Genomic DNA, 17,336 nt, shown 5'->3' with positions numbered 1-17,336 from the left:
AAAATGATATTAAAAAGAACTTCTGAAAAACTTAATGAACAATGTTAGCATTTTCTTTCAAGATCTATGTTTCTATTTTTTCTTTAACTCTTATTGTATCAAATGCATAGTTATTTCATCTCCTATCATGTCAGTAATAAGCTTATCTAGAAATAATATATGTAATTATATAGCAATGACACGTAATTCTAAATACATGCAAATAGGCTATACTTGTGTGTTTTGAAAACCTCCATAATTTCCTGAGTTATAATCCACTTTTCCCCATTTCTTCTGACAACATGTTGTGACTTACAATATTTATTTAAATAAATCTACTAATTTAATTTTTTTTAAAATAATGAATGGCATTTCACAGAAATTTGCAGTTTTTTTGCATTATGAACAAAACTTAAACCTGAATATTTTGAGTAAGTTAAAAAGGAATTGAAAAACAATTGCCAATTGCTTTGTTATTCTGAAATAGAAAAGTCTATGATATAATGCATCAACTGGTAACTTTTCTTTAACTTTTAAAACAAATCTATGCATAAGCCACAGTTACTTTTAAAAAATAATAAAAAAAACCAACAAAAACCTTCAGATGCTGAATTTGCACTTCATGACCAGTTGAGGGAAACCTTGATTTGCATTTTTAGATTGTTAGATGAAAATGTTTCCAGTAAAAGGAAATTAATGTAACAGTTGAGCACAGTGAATATAGGTAATTTGTCCAAAATAAGTTTCCAGAAGTACCAGTTACTGTAGAACAGAATGGTGAATTTTCAAAGCATGGTTTGATGCGTGCTTCTGGCAGCTCCCCCAGGACTTGTGGGTTTGTTTTCTTCAGGTTTCTCTTACACAGACTCCTCTCCAACCTCTTGAATAACCTGTTGAATAAGTGTTTAGGTTCTGCTTCATTTCTATGCTCTGCTTTTACGTGAATGCAAATTCACATGAGCCTCACTTCTGCTGGGAGTTGGTGGCAACCGGCACTTACGGGATGAGGAAGAAAACCCTACAGCAATCCCTTTCTTTGCAGTCTACCCACCAGTGAAAGTCAGCATCATAGTCCGTAATTGTGCCTCTTACATGCAGATCAGTGTTAGCTGGAGAACTGAAGCTCCTGCAGACCAGGAGAAGGAGCATTTCCTGTTGGAAATCACTTGCAAAACTCAGTATTCTTGTGGCTCCAGATGGCTCCTGCCTGGGAACAGTCCTGGTAGATTCACCCCTTTGTCATCAATCTGCTAGCCACTTTTGCTTTAAGCAACTCTTCCTCCTACCTATCACATGCCCTCTTGGTAATTACGGGGAAGAAGAGGCTTCCCCTCCAAGCCTCTCCTTATCTGGAATCTGCATGCTTCTGCTCTTCCTTTGTAGAACAGTTTTTGCTGATGGTGAAAGCTGGCAGATGATTACAGAATGCATGCCAGAAAGCCAGCCCAGCCAGGGCAGTGACAGGAAGGACTAAGCTCACAGCTCATTCACAAGACATCATACAGTCATATAATCCTAGAATGGTTTGCGTTAGAAGGGACCTTAAACCTCCATGTCCTTCTTATTAGGTTGTGAATGCTGACAGTGTTCACGACCAGGTTGGACAAAGCCTTGGGTGAGATGGTTTAGTATGAGGTGTCCCTGCCCATGGCAGGAGGGCTGGAACTAGATGATCTTAAGATCCTTTCCAACCCAAACTATTCTATGATTCTATGATTCTACGCTGATGCCCCAGAGCTCGACATAGAACTGCAGGTGTATGTATGTGTGTGTGTCACCAGAGTGGAGTAGAGGAGAGGAATCCACTTCCTCAACCTGCTGGGGATGCAGCCTGACTGTGCAAAGTAACCTCTGGTGGAGAAATAGCAATATTGAAACCTTGAAACACATTGGGAAGAGATGAATGTGTGTTCTCATATTGGTTACCTACTTCAGAGCTGCAGAAAGCTGACATAGTCCAGCAATTTGGGTCTCAGTGCATTTTGGATCCTCAAATGTAACATAATTTGGGCTGGAATGTAGTCAGTAAGCACTGATTTAGTTTTCTTAAATCTTTTTATTTCTAAGCTAGTGTTTTGGAAATGAACAGTGTTTTGGTGTGTTTGGTGGAAGAGGGGCAGAATTAGGACATGGCAGATGTGAGGTTTTAGGACTGTCCTGGAGAAAACAGAAATGAAAGTGCTCAGTACATCCTCTGTCACCTCAGATTCTAGGGGATGCTTGAATGCAGATGTGAGAAGCTTGTGCCTCCTTTTTTGCCATGTTTCAGGTAAATAATTAGTAAAGTCAAATATAAAAGAAAAATATATAACAAAAAGCAGTATTGTGATGCAAGATCTTTTAATGAGAGTAAGAAGCAGTTACAGCTTGTAGTAGTAGAGAAGAGAAGCATTCAGGGATTCACACATCCTTTAAACAGAGTCACAAGATTGCACAGTAGATGCTTTTGGGACTATGGTGGTGTTTGGTGAGGAGCAGAGCTGTCAGCACATTATATGGCAAGACGAGATGTCTTCTCCTCTCTGCATCTTCTGTTGTAAAGCTACACATCAAACTACACAGTACATCCAAAGGTTATGAAGGAAGAGTTCACCCTAATAGCAAGTTACTCAAAGTAGCTGCAGACATTGAAGAGAGGTGCTAAGCACTCAGGACCATTCCTGACTGCAGTCGCTGTCACAGAAGCTTAGCAAAGGTACAATTCATACGTTACTATTTTGCCTTTCATTTCCTATCTGATTGTTCTACGGCTGGGTTTAGCAGGGGTAGCAGCTCCCATAGTTGTATCTACGGATGTAGCGAGAAGAGTAGGGGTAGCAGTAGCGAGAGCTGTAGGAGGGGTAGCAGTCACGGTAACCGCACAGACTCCCATAGCTCTGGTAGCCACAGGGGCTCCCACAGTCGTAGGTCCGGTAGCTGCACGGGCTTCCACAGCCATAGGTCCTGTAGGTGTACACAGACCCGTAGTTGCAGGGTGAGTAGCAGGAATCCTCACACTGGGTCTGGTAGCAGAAAGTCATCTTGGTCTGATGGACGGGGAGGCAAGTCTGAAACACAGCAGAAGAGAAGAAGATAAGGTCTGACCCAGAGATCAAGAGGATGCTAGCTGCTTCTAGAAAAACCTATGTAAGTATAAGAAAGAGGGAGGAAAGAAGTGCAAACATGGGAACCAGTCCAACACCTCCATTCAAAGCTATACCCTGACTCCTTGCCCAGCTCACTCCTTTCTGGTTTTCCCCCTTGTTTTCGCCATAAAAATATTTTATCCTGCTTGTTACCATTGCTTAGATTTGGCAGTCTGTTTTCAAGTGGTATATGAGATAGGATCTTGTTAGGATTAGATTGTATCGGTGTCTGATGCTTCTCTAAAAACCATCAGTGAACAGACACTAGATCAGGAATGAATTCTGTCAGTTCTTGCCATTGAGACAAGACACCACAGAAGAACTCTTCTTGTGCAAAGCTCTGCTGAAAAAAGCAGCTTGTTTGTTTGAACCCGTGTCCAGGCTTTAATTGCCAGTTGAATATACTTACGTTTTGTTCAAAATAATGAAAAAATTTGTAATACATTTTCTGCTTCATAATAAAGAAGCCTCAAAGGCTTCACTATATCATAAATAAAGACAATTTCTCACAGTGCATTGCTAGATGACACAATCTTCTAAGCTTATGTGGGCATATATCCCATTTTAAACAAAATGAGTTGTGCTTGCTGTGAAATCACAGCCTTTTCTGGAAAAAGCCTTTGCTTTTAAAGTATAACTGCTGTCTGTATAACCATATAGTAAAAACACAGCATCTACACAGAAATAAAGACATTGTAGTAAGCCCGACTTACCAAGTTCAGTGAGAACGTAAGTCCGAAGATGTGAGTAGAGAGTGTTGAATTTCTCTCCCTTTTATATATTTATCTGACCAAGCCTACTGTGCTTTAAACTCCTATTCATCACAAAACAAATTTACTTATGCACGTCATTCCTTCAGTTGATGTAATTGTTTTCTTGGTTTGTGATCATTAGTCAGTTCTTGGCTTCCAAAAGTATGACATTGCATTGCAGTTTTCTTTCATGTTCGGACTTCCTGGGTGAATTATATTTGTAGAATTAGTGTGGTGAAATCTGAGTTATAACAGGAAAGGGAAGGAAGGATATTGAGAGCAGAATTGATTGATGTTCATAATCCCAATTTTAGAGGAATGGATGAATTTCAGTGTATGAAGCCTGCAATGACTCTGGATTGGTTTGAGGAAGGAGGAATTTCAGAGTTATTTTATTCCTCAGAAATAATAATCCCTAGAAAGCATTTCTTGTTTGGTTGTTCTTTTTTTTTTCTTTTTTTTTTTAATTTCAAAATTGCATTTTTAGGTCAGAATATTAGCAGTATTTGTATTTATAATATCATTTGTGTTATATCCAACCCAATAACAGAAGTACAAGAAAGGTGGTTGGATTAGAGGGCGCATCTGGTCTGTACCTTGCTGCGATCAAATATGCATGGATATGTTAACTGTTTATTGTGACCTTCACAGGAAATTCATGTAGATTTGCCTGCTAGAAATGCTCTATCAATTACTTTTACCAGACTTCAACAGCCAGCTCCTTTGTCTGCATAGAAGGAAACTGGGGTCCTTTTTGGTGTAAGAATGGTGGAAATAGATCTGAGTAAATTAGAGTCACTGACAAGACTTTAGGAGAACCCTGAAGCAGGTAGCAATAAATAATCAATCTAAAGGATATTTGAAATTTTAAATTGCATAATATATAAAATAAACTGACAAATTCAGGCTCCTGGAGAGTCAACGCAATCTAGGCAAATTTTATGGATCCAAAAATATCTCCTTAGAGATTGTTTATGCTTAGATCAGAAATGATTCACTCAGGGATTCATTACAAAAGAACAAGATAAGCCAAACAGGAACATATATGTGTAATAACAGAAGTTTTCCTAAGGAGTCCCCCAACTGCTAAATATAGTTTAACATGACATTTTCTTGATGTTGTTGAGGTGTTTAACTTAATGCTGCTAATGACGGTGAATAATGCTGAGCCCTGTGGATGTGACCTGGTAAAGCAGCAACATCCCGGTCTTCCCTGGTGACCTTCACCTCAAAACACTGCTGTTTACTTGCATCTAAGGGAAGGATAATAACAGACATGTCAGACGTTCAGGGCCTTTCTCAAAATTTTGAATATCAAAGCCTTCATTAATACTTATTAAAGATTCACATGTACAAAGAGATTTATTATTTAAATATTAATACTACGTTAGTGGAAAACGCCCCAGCATTATGTAACACAGTTTCTAAAAACGTGTATCACGTTATTCTGTTTCTAGGCTTTATTAAGGATGTAATTTATAGCTGGAGAATCGAGTCTTGGAAAGGTGTTTTCTCGGAAAATACGTCATATACATGCCTTTTTAATGCTTCTACACCAATTTTCTAGCTGAATCAGTGAGCACAGCAATATCATATTCCATGACAGCATCAATGCAAAGGTCTTACCCACTTTGCTAGTCACAGGAAATGTTGGAAGGGATTGGTAGGAACGTGCTGTTTCATGCATCATTAAAGTTATGAAATACATGAAAATGAGAGGCTCCCCCTTCCACAAGCATTTCAGGAAAAAAACCTGTACCAAAAAGCACATGGACCAACATGCACAGTGAGGCCAGCCTGCTGAAAATGATGTTTAGCAATTTATACATCTTTGCATATGTTGCTGGACTGAAGAAGTGAATTCAGCATGATGATACCAAGGCTTAATTGCCCTGGTAGTTTTGAGATGAAAGAAACCTGGAGGGTGTAACCTGTATGTCACAGTGCTGGACCAATAATCAGAAACCCTGGGGAGAACCGGTATATCAATGAGGAGTCATGGCGGAAGCAAAATGTGCTTGGTAATTGGACCCTTTCATGCATGAGGCGGGACTAGGAGCTCTATAAAAACCCCAAACCACTGAGGATAATGCATTCACTTCTCCTGCCTTATTCTCACTGCAGATTGGGTAAGTTGGCATAGATTTAGGAATCCTAGCGAGTAACGATACAATTTTCCCTCTCTTCCCTCCCTTCCAGTTACTAATCTACGAGTGTTGTAGATTAATTCACTGGGAATTAGGGTTGTGATTTGATGAGAATTATTTATATGTAAGATATTCTTTCCTGCCTGGATTTTCTTTGGTATTTCAGAGTTTGAAACTGTGACAGTTCTGCACATATCCCTCTTTTCCCTTTAAGTCTTCATCTCACTATAGCTATGAAGGATTTTCCAGCTTATTTCCTGACAGCTTCCTTTTGACACAGGCATCGCGGTTCACAATCACATCTCCCATTGTGATCCAGGCGTGCAGCCAGTGGGGTTGTGCAGCAAAGCTCAGAAAGACTGGTCAGGACAGAGGATTATGGGAAGACCCGGCACTAAAAATGAGGATAGAACAATAGTGTCAGGCACTATGGCTGGGTTTGCTGGCTCTTTCTTCCCTGCATGCTTGCGGCATTTATTTGGGTTTTGCTTGCTGTTGGGAACATTGTCTTACAGGCTTTTCCTTCCCTGTGGTGTTTTAGGCTTGCCTCCCTCCATCACATCAAGATGACTTTCTGCTACCAGACCCAGTGTGAGGATTCCTGCTACTCACCCTGCAACTACGGGTCTGTGTACACCTACAGGACCTACGACTGCGGAAGCCCCTGCAGCTACCGGACCTACGACTGTGGAAGCCCCTGCAGCTACCGGACCTACGACTGTGGGAGCCCCTGTGGCTACCGGAGCTATGGGAGTCTGTGCGGTTACCGTGACTGCTACCCTTCCTACAGCTCTCGCTACTGCTACCCCTACTCTTCTCGCTACATCCGTAGATACAGCTATGGGAGCTGCTACCCCTGCTAAATCAAGAAGGATATAATGGATTCATGGCTGCTCTTAAAGGGGAGGGTTTGCAGAAGCTCTGAGTCCAGGACTATAACTGAAAGCTGTAGTATTTTGGAGCGATCAGTGTTTCTGTAAAACTTCTTCAGTGTGCTTCTAAAATGTCTTCCTTCTTTCCTACAGACTTCTTAACCCTCCATGAGTTTGGTGGTGTAAAGGAAGCCGGGCTTAACATGAACAGCTTCTTAACTGACTTTTGTCGCTTTGCCAGCTAACATTAATGAAATCTAGAGTGTACTTGCACTAGCCTTCCTATGGATATGTTTTTGACTTAACTGCTTTTGAAGCTGTACCAAAGAAACAGTAAATCATCTGATCTGATTTGTTTCACTAGACTGAAAGCAAGTGCAAAAGGTTGAAAATGGAAATCGATAGTCCAATGCTACAGCTATAGCAGCAAAAACAGTACCAATGAAACCAGATTTTCTGCAGATAAAAACTCTGTATGCATTCTTTCTGCTTCTGCTTCTTGTATTATTTTAGATTGTGACTGTTAGCTTTATTCTTATTAAAAGTTATAGCATCATCACATGTCCCAGCTTTTGTTATTCTCATTTGGATGTGCACAGATTTTTGTCCCCTGCTTGATACATTTTACGATGACGTACTGCACACTGTAGCTCTTATGGATGTCAGCTGAACCTTAGCACAGATTTTGAAAACTAAAAACTCAGTAAAATCTCAGAAAATGAAGCCACCCATTCTGGAAATTCCTAGGAAGGATTTGGAAATATTAACTTCAGGATGACAGTGTGTGTACACACATTGGATATAACAGCACCACATCTTAGTGATTTGCAGATGTACTTTTGAATGGCTGCAGGAAAACCCAATTTAACTGAGGAATAAGCCAAGAAGTTGGGAGAGAATCACTGTTTTTCAAGAGCTTTTGTGCTGGCAGTGTCTGGAATGGCTTCTGGGCTTAGAGACCTGGCTCTGTTATAGAGCAGAAAACTGCACTCTTTCCATTCACCTGCTTAAGTGTTTGTAAGTGTTACTGCAAGGCTCCATTTGAATGACAATGAAATGGCATGAAGTTCCCAGGCTGCACAATCACACAGTTGTTATTAGGGTGAGATCCATTGCCCAAGTCTGCAGCGACTCTATTATTCATGACTGAAGGACCTAACTGGCAGCAGGAGTAACCTCTTATTAGTAGGATGCTGTAATGCAGTCTAGGCATGAAACAGCCGGTGAAGTGCTTTGGAATCTCTATTAAACCCTAGAACCCTTATTGTGAATGTAATTACTGTCCTTTGAACACACACAGCTGCCCTTTGAGGTCAGTCTCACGCGGGGAACAGAGCTCAATTGTGCTATAATACAAAATTCATTGAAAACCTTTGCAAGTAAAGCACTGGGTTACACCACCAGCGCTTTTTGGGATGGAGCTTTCTCATTCCTTCCGAGGAGCTGTGCTCATAGGGAAGTGCTCACCCACTTTGATGCCTGACACCTTCCCTGCAGAAGCACAGTGCAAGTTGCTGGTCAGCCTGTATCTTGGCATTAAGGTGGAATTCAGCTGGAAGTGGTCATAATCTCAATTTTTTATGAGCTAAGTCTAAAATAAGAAATATGGAAAGCTATGAATAGGTAAAAATTGGAAAGTATTATATCTCTCAGAATGCACAAGTAAGAGACAATATCAGCTTAAAATAATCCCTAGTATCTCAGTAGTACTACAGACTACTTATGGACTCGGCTGCTTTAACAAGGGACCTAGTTAGAAGAAAGAGTTAGAAATCCATGGAATGCCGCACAGATACACACTTCTTTCACTCCAGGATATCATCTTCAGATAAGACCAGAAAGAAATCCAAATTTCTGGGATTAGAAGGCAGAGTAACTAATTGGAGGATTTACTAGAGTTGTTTGTACAGGGCTACATTTGAATGAAACATCTGAAGGCTATAAAATCTCTGAGTAAAGCATATATTGAAATGTCTCAACTTGTACGTTTGGAGTGACTATTATCCCATAAAGAAACACCTGACAAATGTTTAAATAGATTAGTAACAAACTATAAATATAGCTATGAACATCTGAGTTCATTGAAATCCCCAGACTATCTAGGGTGGTAAAAAGTGATGACATTGTATGTTTCTCTTTGAAAGAGGAACCACAAAGCAATAAATAAATTCACTCATGTTTTTTTTCCTTCAAAAGCTATCCTTTACAATGGGCCTGTTTGTTGTGTGCTGCAACAAGGCAGTCAATCAGAGGTCCCTCCCTTCCCCAGGTAACTTCCCATCGTGTGATCCCAGCACTTGCACACTGGTCTTGCACACAGACAGTTCCAGTCAAAGCCATCAGCAAGGGCAATGTGGCAGCATGCTGGTCATTGCTGGAGAGACCAGGATAAAAGGGGTCAGCTGTCCCATATCTACCCAGGTTTCCCTGCACTTTTCCATAGCCACCGTCCATGTGATACGGGAGAACTTAGTGCAGGGATGCAGGAACATGGAGGCAGTGGAGGGAAGACATATGAGGAGGTGCTTGGGGTTGGTAAGGCAGGTCCCGCAGATGACCCTGGCAAGGCCCAGGTGGGACTTTGCAAGGTGGCCCAGGGAGCAAAGGAAACTACTGGGGGTAACGTCTGTGGGGAAAAGAAGAAATGAAACCAAGGGCGGACACTGCGATGCAACCCAGCTTTTATTGCAGTTTAAAGGGGGAAGGAGCGGGGAGCAGAGCAGGGCCCTGGCAAAGGGCTTCCTCAGTCTCCTGGCTGTGGACACACAGAGAATGAACATCAGCTGTGCGACAGGAGCAGGCGTGCAGCATGGGGCTGCGTTGTCAAGGGACAGCGAGTCCTGAAGTGAAGCTCAAGCAGGGCAGGAGGAAGGCAGAGCTGGGCTTCAAGCAGGCCAGAGACTTCCAAGCTCTGGATCCCAGCAGTACCGAAGGAATGTTCCTCCACAGAGCGTCATGTCGGGATGTGCCAGGGTACCTTCTGGAGCTCTCCCATGTCTGTGGCCGTACCCAGTGTGTGGTTAGCAGGGCCCACAGCTGCCACTGAGGTATGAGCGGCCCCGGCGCCAGCCACCATATCCGCAGCCTCCAAAGCCTCCATAGCCACCAAAGCCTCCATAGCCTCCACAGCTACCATAGCCTCCATAGCCACCATAGCCTCCATAGCCACCATAGCCTCCATAGCCCCCGTAGCCTCCATAACCACCATAGCCTCCATAACTGCCGCCGTAGCCCCCAGCAATGGCAGGGACTCCCGCTGAGCCCACAGCGCTGTGCTGAGGGAAGGAGCTGAGGATGGGTCCGGGGAAGGTGACCACCGTGGCTGGGGGCTGGATCACCACTGTGGAGCTCTGGCACTGACGCACGCAGGGCTCGTTGGTGGTGTCAGCCACTGGGCATGGGGCGGCCACCCCACAGGAAGGGGCACACAGGCTGGAGCAGGACATCTTTCAGGCAGGTACGGAGTCCTGGAAAATGCACCAGGGATTAGGCAAGGGTGAGGGCAAGAAACTCTGTCAAGGGAGGCAGGGAGAGATCTGCAAGAGGCTCCCAGGAGCCGCACTTACCCGTTTGATCAGGAGAGTCAAGAGCAGGAATCTGGATAGAGGCTGTGAGGCTTTCAGCTCTTTTATACATGTCCCAGACTGCCTGGGGCATCGGTCAGGTGTGGGGGCAGGAACCCCTCAGTCTCATAAAACTCAGTGGAAAAGCTTCATGACACAGAAAATGATGTGAGACAATTATATCCTTCTTCGCTGGGGACATTGGTGTGCAAATGTCCCCTGAGTGTACAAGGTTGATGGGAGGGCGAGACCTTGACACACCTTGACATGAAACACAAGGTGTTGCTGTAGCTGAGTTAGAAGCCCTAATAAACCTTGCTCTGTCCCTAATCCCTCACTTTGTCTCGGCAGGAGAGTCCTGAGCATCTTGCAGAAGTGCTTTGCAATCCTGGGCACAGCCATGATGCCTCTCATTACCTCCCTTTTACAGGCTGGTAAACAGAGGCATCAGGAGGTTGGGTAAATACAGAAGCTTTTCAACACATTTGTGGTGACTTTGACATCCCTTCCATCCCCCAAAGCAGCAAGACCTGTGCGTGTCACGGTCTGTGGGTCCGTAGACATGTCTATGAATTGCCCAGCTCTTGCGGGTCTGGAGGACAGTGGGATATTTAGGTCATGGTTTTACTTGGTGACCGTGCAAAGGGTAGAGGAGATGTGTCCATGCATGGCAGAACTGGAAACACACAGGGGGCTGGAAGAGATGCGATGTGCAGGCAGTGGGATAGAGCACAGGAGACCTCTGATGGGAAAACACACGCACACACACATATATGGAGGAGCAGAAGTGCAGCAGCGGGGCCAGGTCACTGTCATTTGGTTCAGCCTCATGTCCGTGAGCACGGTCTTCTCCAGGGTTTGATATGGCCACATTGGCTGGAGTCAGAGGCATGGTGGGCACTGCTGGTTCTGGGAGTCTGGCTGGATGGCTGCTGAGCTTGGTGTGGCTGGGCACTGGAATGTTCTACAAGTTGCCAAAGATAGTTTCTGGCATGTGAAGTGAGGGATTAAGGGCAGATGAGGGTTTATTGGAAGAGGGAGTTAAGTTACAGAAGCGCCATGTCTTTGATGTTGTGATGTGTCATATTCAACCCTGCCATCATCTCTTTCTTCTCCCGAGCAAATTTACATGTCTGCTTCCACATCTGGGAGGCAAACAATTGTATCACATCACTATCTGTGTCATGAAGCTTGTCCACTGTACTACATGATGATCTGGGATTTCTGTCACCACACTTTGGCTGATGCCCCAGGCAGTGTGGGACATGTATAAAAGAGCTGAGGGCTTCACAGCTCTGTATCCAGATTCCTCCGCTTGACTTTCCTGATCAAACAGGTAAGTTAAAATCCTATACCCTTCTTTCCTTCCTCAGCTGTTTCTTTCCCAATGTCTCTTTTGATGTCTTTTCCACCACACTTTCATAGCTAAAAGTTAGATGTGATGGTGCCCTTTAAGAGATAGGGAAAGGGTGAATATTGGAACTTATAGGTATGATGCTCTGTGTACACCAATGCAATCTAGTGTCTTGCAAGCTTGGCAGTTTCCTACATGCTTTGGTCAGGAAAAGTTTTCCTCTCTCCTATGGGCAAGTCAGGCCCAGGGAGCATAGAGGAAAGCAAGAGTTTTACAGCAGCATGTCAACTGCGGCTCACGTTTCTTCTCTGACTGCCTGGGATGATCCAGGGCATGTCCTGGAGCAGAGGTTTCAAGTGGAAGAGAGTGAGGAGGGATTTGTCATCAGGCCATGTACTGCACCATAACTCTGTCTTCTCCTGCAGCTTGACCTCCTGAAGAGAAGAATGTCCTGCTCCAGCCTGTGTGCCCCTTCCTGTGGGGTGGCCGCCCCATGCCCAGTGGCTGACACCACCAACGAGCCCTGCGTGCGTCAGTGCCAGAGCTCCACAGTGGTGATCCAGCCCCCGGCTTCAGTGGTCACCTTCCCTGGACCCATCCTCAGCTCCTTCCCTCAGCACAGCGTTGTGGGCTCAGCGGGAGTCCCTGCCATTGCTGGGGGCTACGGCGGCAGTTATGGAGGCTATGGTGGATTTGGAGGCTATGGTGGCTACGGGGGCTATGGAGGCCTTGGTGGCTATGGTGGCTATGGAGGCTATGGTAGCTGTGGAGGCTATGGAGGCTTTGGTGGCTATGGAGGCTTTGGTGGCTACGGAGGCTTTGGGGGCTGCGGATATGGTGGCTGGGGCCGAGGCCTCAGGTCCTTCGGTGGTTGGTGTGGGAGCTGCTAAGCCTCACCCTGGTCCATCCTCAGGCAGCAGAGATCTCCAGGAAAGCCTCTGGCACATCCCAACATGATGATGCCCAAAGGAAGAACATCCCTTCAGCACTGCTGGGATCCAGAGGCTGGATACCTCCTGCCTATTGGAGCCAAATTTTGCTGTCCTCCTGCCCTACTTGATCATTCCTTCAAGACTTGTTGCCTCCTGATGACAGAGACCCTCACAGGGTGCCTGCTGCTGCAGCAGGACTGATACTCTTTGCAGCTCTGCCCACTGTCAGGAGACATTGGATGCCCTTGGTCTGGGCCCTGCTTTTCTCCCAACTCCTTCCCCACCTCAATCTGCAATAAAACCTTTGTTGCATTGCAATGTTGACCCTTGGTTTTTCCTGATCCTTTCTTCTTCTTTCCCACTTGCCACAAAATTCTGGGTTTGTTGGTCTGTGCTCCTTGAAAATCCAATGGTAGTTCTCTGGGAGTTTGTTACTATTGATGGTGTTCTGTTGTGTGGAGCTCTCAAGGCAGCCTTCCAATATCAGAAGGGAGCCTACAAGGGTACTGGAGAGGGACTCTTCATAAAGGGCTGTAGCAATAGGGAAAGGGTTAATGGGTTAAAACTTAAGTAGTGGGAATTCAGATTAGATATAAGAAAAATGTTCTCCCCTGTAAGGGTGCTGAGGCACTGGCACAGGGTGCCCAGAGAAGCTGTGGATGCCCCATCCCTGGCAGTGTTCAAGGCCAGGTTACACAGGGCCCTGGGCAATATGGTCTAGTGGAAAGTGTCCCTGCCTGTGGCAATGGTTGGAACTTGATAATCTTAAGGTCCTTTCCAACTTAAACCATTCTATGATTCTATGATTATCATCCAAGATGGATTGTACAGAGCATTTCCCAGGGAGCTTCCTCTTGTCTCCCTCCAGCAATAAACACAATACATACCCAAAGCCCATCTGAAAGATGTGAAAGTGCCTCAAGGGTCCTGTGGCAGCTCTTCCAAATCCTCTGCAAACCTGGCATGCTGCCATTGCATCCTTTTGTTGGCTTCATATTGGTCATATTGGGGGGGTCCAGGGAAACGGAGGGAAAAACCAGGCATGTACAAGGCTGCTGTCCCATGCTGATCATGTCCCTGTGCCCAGCCAGAGGTAGGTACTACTTAGAGAGTGTGTGATAGGCACAGCCAAGTCTTCCCAAGTCTCCTCTCTGAGCCAGGATTTGTCCCCGGGTACCCAAGTCACATGAAGCATAAAGCTCTTTGAGAGGGAGGTTGAAATGCCAGCACTGCTGAGATCCCTCCCTTCCCCAGGTAACTTCACATTGTGTGATCCCTGCTCTTCACTTCGGTCTTGCACACAGACGGTTCCAGCCAAGGCCATCAGGAAGGGCAATGTGGCAGCATGTTGGGCACTGCTGAAGAGGCCTGGAAAAGAGGGTTCAACTGTCCCATATCTACCCAAGTTCTCTTCACTTTCTCTCAGCTGCCTTCTACGTGTTAGCTCCTGTGGTGTCCCCTGTGTGTCTGCTGAGGGCACCGTGGTGGAAGGGGGTTTGGGTGATCTCATCTCTGCTGCCATATCTGGGTGCTTTTGGAGGCATTTGGCATTTGTGAGCTGGTGTGTGAGGAAAGGCAGAAAAAGGCCAGCAAATCTGTTCCAAAGCAGAGGGCTGTAGGAAGCTCTCCTGCTCTTCCTGGGCAGAGCAGGGTCTGCAGAATGAAGGTGGGTGACACAGGGACTGGCTGGGAAGGGCTTCTGCTGCAGGAGCTGGGGCAGATGGGACTAAAAGTGATTCAGGGAGTATTTGGAGATGAAGAAAAAACGAGTGCAGGAATGTGGAGGCCATGGAGGCAAGGCATATGGGCAGGTGCTGGCACTTGAGACCCTCTCCCCTTTTGACCAGTGTTCTCCCAAGTGGCTCTGAGCTGTGCTTTTGCCATTGAGATGGCTCCATTTGGATACCAGTCCCAGGAGAGCTGGAGCCTCAGGCAGCCGATTGGAACGGCCACACTGGGCAGCAAACTCCGCTGCAGTTCTTCCTGGGCTGCACAGTGCAGGAGCCCAAGGCATAGAGAAGACAGAGAGAAGGAGAAGCTGTTGAAGAATACAAACATGTCCACCCACTGCTGACAGTGGTGTGCTGGATGCACATGCTGCCCCGGACAGGCTGAAGGATGTTGTCCTGGGTTCAGCAGCAGCAGTCATTTTTCTCCTTCTTGGTAGCTGGTGCAGTGCTGTGTTTTGACTTTTGGCCTGGGAACAGAGCTGATAACAAGGATGTTTTGGTTTGGCCAAGGACTTTGTGAGCCTCATGCTCTGCCAGGGAGGAGGGGAAGTCGGGAGGAAGCAGAGACAGGACACCTGACCCAAACTGACCAAAGAGCTATTCCATACCACAGCACGTCATGCCTGGGGGGGGTAACTGGGAGTTACCAGGAAGGGCTGGGGGACTGCAGGGTTGGAGGAGGTATCGGTCTGTGCTTGGTCGGGCTGGGGGGGCGAGTTATCGGTCGGCTGGTGATGAGGTGGTGATGTATTCTCTTCCCTTGTTATTTCCTTTATCATTATTAATATCGGTGGTAGCAGTAGTGATCTGTGTTATACCTTAGTTACTGGGCTGTTCTTATCTCAACCCGTGGGAGTTACATTCTTTTTGATTCCCCTCTCCATCCCTTCGGGAGTAGGGGGAGGGCAAGAAGGGGGGGAGTGAGTGAATGAGCCCTCTGACTGGTTTTAAACCATGACAGATGTGACAAAGGTCGTGCATTGTCCCCGGCAAGGCCCTTGGAACGAACTGGCCAGGATGGCCTAGAACCAAGGATATAAATTGGTGTATTATCTATTGAGGAAGGAAAAAGTAAAGCCAAGGGTTGACATTGAGATGCAATACAACTTTTATCGCATTTTGGAAGGAGGAGGGAGTTGGGAGAACAACAAAGCCCTGATGAAAAGCAACCCAGGTCCCCTGGCTGTGGGCACATGGAGTAATCTATAGCTGAGCCACGGAAGCAGGCGTGCAGCATGTGACTGCTTTGTCAGGGGACAGTACGTCCTGAAATGAAGCTCAAGCAGGGCAGGAGGAAGGCAGACTTGGGCTTCAAGCAGGCCAGAGACTTCTGAGCTCTGGATCCCAGCAGTACCGAAGGAATGTTCCTCCACAGAGCGTCATGTCGGGATGTGGCAGGGTATCTTCTGGAGCTCTCCCATGTCTGTGGCCGTACCCAGTGTGTGGTTAGCAGGGTCCACAGCTGCCACTGAGGTATGAGCGGCCCCGGCGCCAGCCGCCATATCCGCAGCCTCCAAAGCCTCCATAGCCACCAAAGCCTCCATAGCCTCCACAGCTACCATAGCCTCCATAGCCACCATAGCCACCATAGCCTCCATAGCCACCATAGCCTCCATAGCCACCATAGCCCCCATAGCCTCCATAACCACCATAGCCTCCATAACTGCCGCCATAGCCCCCAGCAATGGCAGGGACTCCCGCTGAGCCCACAGCGCTGTGCTGTGGGAAGGAGCTGAGGATGGGTCCGGGGAAGGTGACCACCGTGGCTGGGGGCTGGATCACCACTGAGGAGCTCTGGCACTGACGCACGCAGGGCTCGTTGGTGGTGTCAGCCACTGGGCATGGGGCGGCCACCCCACAGGAAGGGGCACACAGGCTGGAGCAGGACATCTTTCAGGCAGGCAAGGAGTCCTGGAAAATGCACCAGGGATTAGGCAAGGGTGAGGGCAAGAAACTCTGTCAAGGGAGGCAGGGAGAGATCTGCAAGAGGCTCCCAGGAGCTGCACTTACCCGTTTGATCAGGAGAGTCAAGAGCAGGAATCTGGATAGAGGCTGTGAGGCTTTCAGCTCTTTTATACATGTCCCAGACTGCCTGGGGCATCGGTCAGGCGTGGGGGCAGGAACCCCTCAGTCTCATAAAACTCAGTGGAAAAGCTTCATGACACAGAAAATGATGTGAGACAATTATATCCTTCTTCGCTGGGGACATTGGTGTGCAAATGTCCCCTGAGTGTACAAGGTTGATGGGAGGGCGAGACCTTGACACACCTTGACATGAAACACAAGGTGTTGCTGTAGCTGAGTTAGAAGCCCTAATAAACCTTGCTCTGTCCCTAATCCCTCACTTTGCCTCGGCAGGAGAGTCCTGAGCATCTTGCAGAAGTGCTTTGCAATCCTGGGCACAGCCATGATGCCTCTCATTACCTCCCTTTTACAGGCTGGTAAACAGAGGCATCAGGAGGTTGGGTAAATACAGAAGCTTTTCAACACATTTGTGGTGACTTTGACATCCCTTCCATCCCCCAAAGCAGCAAGACCTGTGCGTGTCACGGTCTGTGGGTCCATAGACATGTCTATGAATTGCCCAGCTCTTGCGGGTCTGGAGGACAGTGGGATATTTAGGTCATGGTTTTACTTGGTGGCTGTGGAAAGGGTAGAGGAGATGTGTCCATGCATGGCAGAACTGGAAACACACAGGGGGCTGGAAGAGATGCGATGTGCAGGCAGTGGGATAGAGCGCAGGAGACCTCTGATGGGAAAACACACGCACACACACATATATGGAGGAGCAGAAGTGCAGCAGCGGGGCCAGGTCACTGTCATTTGGTTCAGCCTCATGTCTGTGAGCACGGTCTTCTCCAGGGTTTGATATGGCCACATTG

The 17,336-nt window shown here is 46.4% G+C and overlaps 5 protein-coding genes across 6 annotated transcripts; 2 read left to right on the top strand and 3 right to left on the bottom strand.

The window, feature by feature from the left end:
• Nucleotides 1–2,735: 2,735 nt before the first annotated feature.
• Nucleotides 2,736–2,999, bottom strand: LOC133262846 (uncharacterized). The gene is made up of 2 exons (XM_061442341.1): nucleotides 2,941–2,999; nucleotides 2,736–2,904 (listed from the first exon to the last, which is right to left on the bottom strand). The coding sequence occupies exons 1-2, from the start codon at nucleotides 2,997–2,999 to the stop codon at nucleotides 2,736–2,738; spliced, it is 228 nt and encodes a 75-aa protein (XP_061298325.1).
• Nucleotides 3,000–6,548: 3,549 nt separating this feature from the next.
• Nucleotides 6,549–6,880, top strand: LOC133262958 (keratin-associated protein 6-3-like). Its single transcript, XM_061442470.1, has one exon. The coding sequence runs from the start codon at nucleotides 6,570–6,572 to the stop codon at nucleotides 6,864–6,866; it is 297 nt and encodes a 98-aa protein (XP_061298454.1). The 5' UTR covers nucleotides 6,549–6,569; the 3' UTR covers nucleotides 6,867–6,880.
• Nucleotides 6,881–9,586: 2,706 nt separating this feature from the next.
• Nucleotides 9,587–10,321, bottom strand: LOC133262878 (claw keratin-like). The gene has a single exon (XM_061442385.1). The coding sequence runs from the start codon at nucleotides 10,319–10,321 to the stop codon at nucleotides 9,896–9,898; it is 426 nt and encodes a 141-aa protein (XP_061298369.1). The 3' UTR covers nucleotides 9,587–9,895.
• Nucleotides 10,322–11,296: 975 nt separating this feature from the next.
• Nucleotides 11,297–12,806, top strand: LOC133262862 (claw keratin-like). Of its 2 annotated transcripts, XM_061442366.1 has the most exons (2): nucleotides 11,297–12,533; nucleotides 12,564–12,806. In XM_061442366.1, exons 1-2 carry the CDS (start codon nucleotides 12,239–12,241, stop codon nucleotides 12,680–12,682), a joined length of 414 nt encoding a protein of 137 aa, XP_061298350.1. In that variant the 5' UTR covers nucleotides 11,297–12,238; the 3' UTR covers nucleotides 12,683–12,806. The 2 variants fall into 2 exon arrangements, with proteins under 2 accessions (XP_061298350.1, XP_061298349.1); XM_061442365.1 differs by having other exon boundaries at nucleotides 11,297–12,806.
• Nucleotides 12,807–15,900: 3,094 nt separating this feature from the next.
• On the bottom strand, nucleotides 15,901–17,056 carry LOC133262866 (claw keratin-like). Its single transcript, XM_061442371.1, has one exon. It carries the CDS (start codon nucleotides 16,342–16,344, stop codon nucleotides 15,901–15,903), a length of 444 nt encoding a protein of 147 aa, XP_061298355.1. The 5' UTR covers nucleotides 16,345–17,056.
• Between the last annotated feature and the right edge of the window lie 280 nt (nucleotides 17,057–17,336).

The sequence above is a fragment of the Pezoporus flaviventris genome, unplaced genomic scaffold (genome assembly GCF_033815535.1).
Source record: "Pezoporus flaviventris isolate CSIRO_AGI_PZ_B2104156 unplaced genomic scaffold, CSIRO_AGI_Pfla_v1 ptg000225l, whole genome shotgun sequence".
Classification (NCBI taxonomy): domain Eukaryota; kingdom Metazoa; phylum Chordata; class Aves; order Psittaciformes; family Psittacidae; genus Pezoporus; species Pezoporus flaviventris.
The sequence above is the reverse complement of the archived record's forward strand: the minus strand, read 5'-3'. Positions and strand labels throughout refer to the sequence as shown.

Coding starts and splice junctions, on each gene's coding strand:
- LOC133262866 (XM_061442371.1), bottom strand. CDS start 16,344: ATGTCCTGCTCCAGCCTGTGTGCCCCTTCCTGTGGGGTGGCCGCCCCA.
- LOC133262878 (XM_061442385.1), bottom strand. CDS start 10,321: ATGTCCTGCTCCAGCCTGTGTGCCCCTTCCTGTGGGGTGGCCGCCCCA.
- LOC133262862 (XM_061442365.1), top strand. CDS start 12,239: ATGTCCTGCTCCAGCCTGTGTGCCCCTTCCTGTGGGGTGGCCGCCCCA.
- LOC133262958 (XM_061442470.1), top strand. CDS start 6,570: ATGACTTTCTGCTACCAGACCCAGTGTGAGGATTCCTGCTACTCACCC.
- LOC133262846 (XM_061442341.1), bottom strand. CDS start 2,999: ATGACTTTCTGCTACCAGACCCAGTGTGAGGATTCCTGCTACTCACCC. Junction 2,905..2,940: donor TACTCACCCTGCAACTACGG/GTCTGTGTACAC, acceptor TGGCTGTGGAAG/CCCGTGCAGCTACCGGACCT.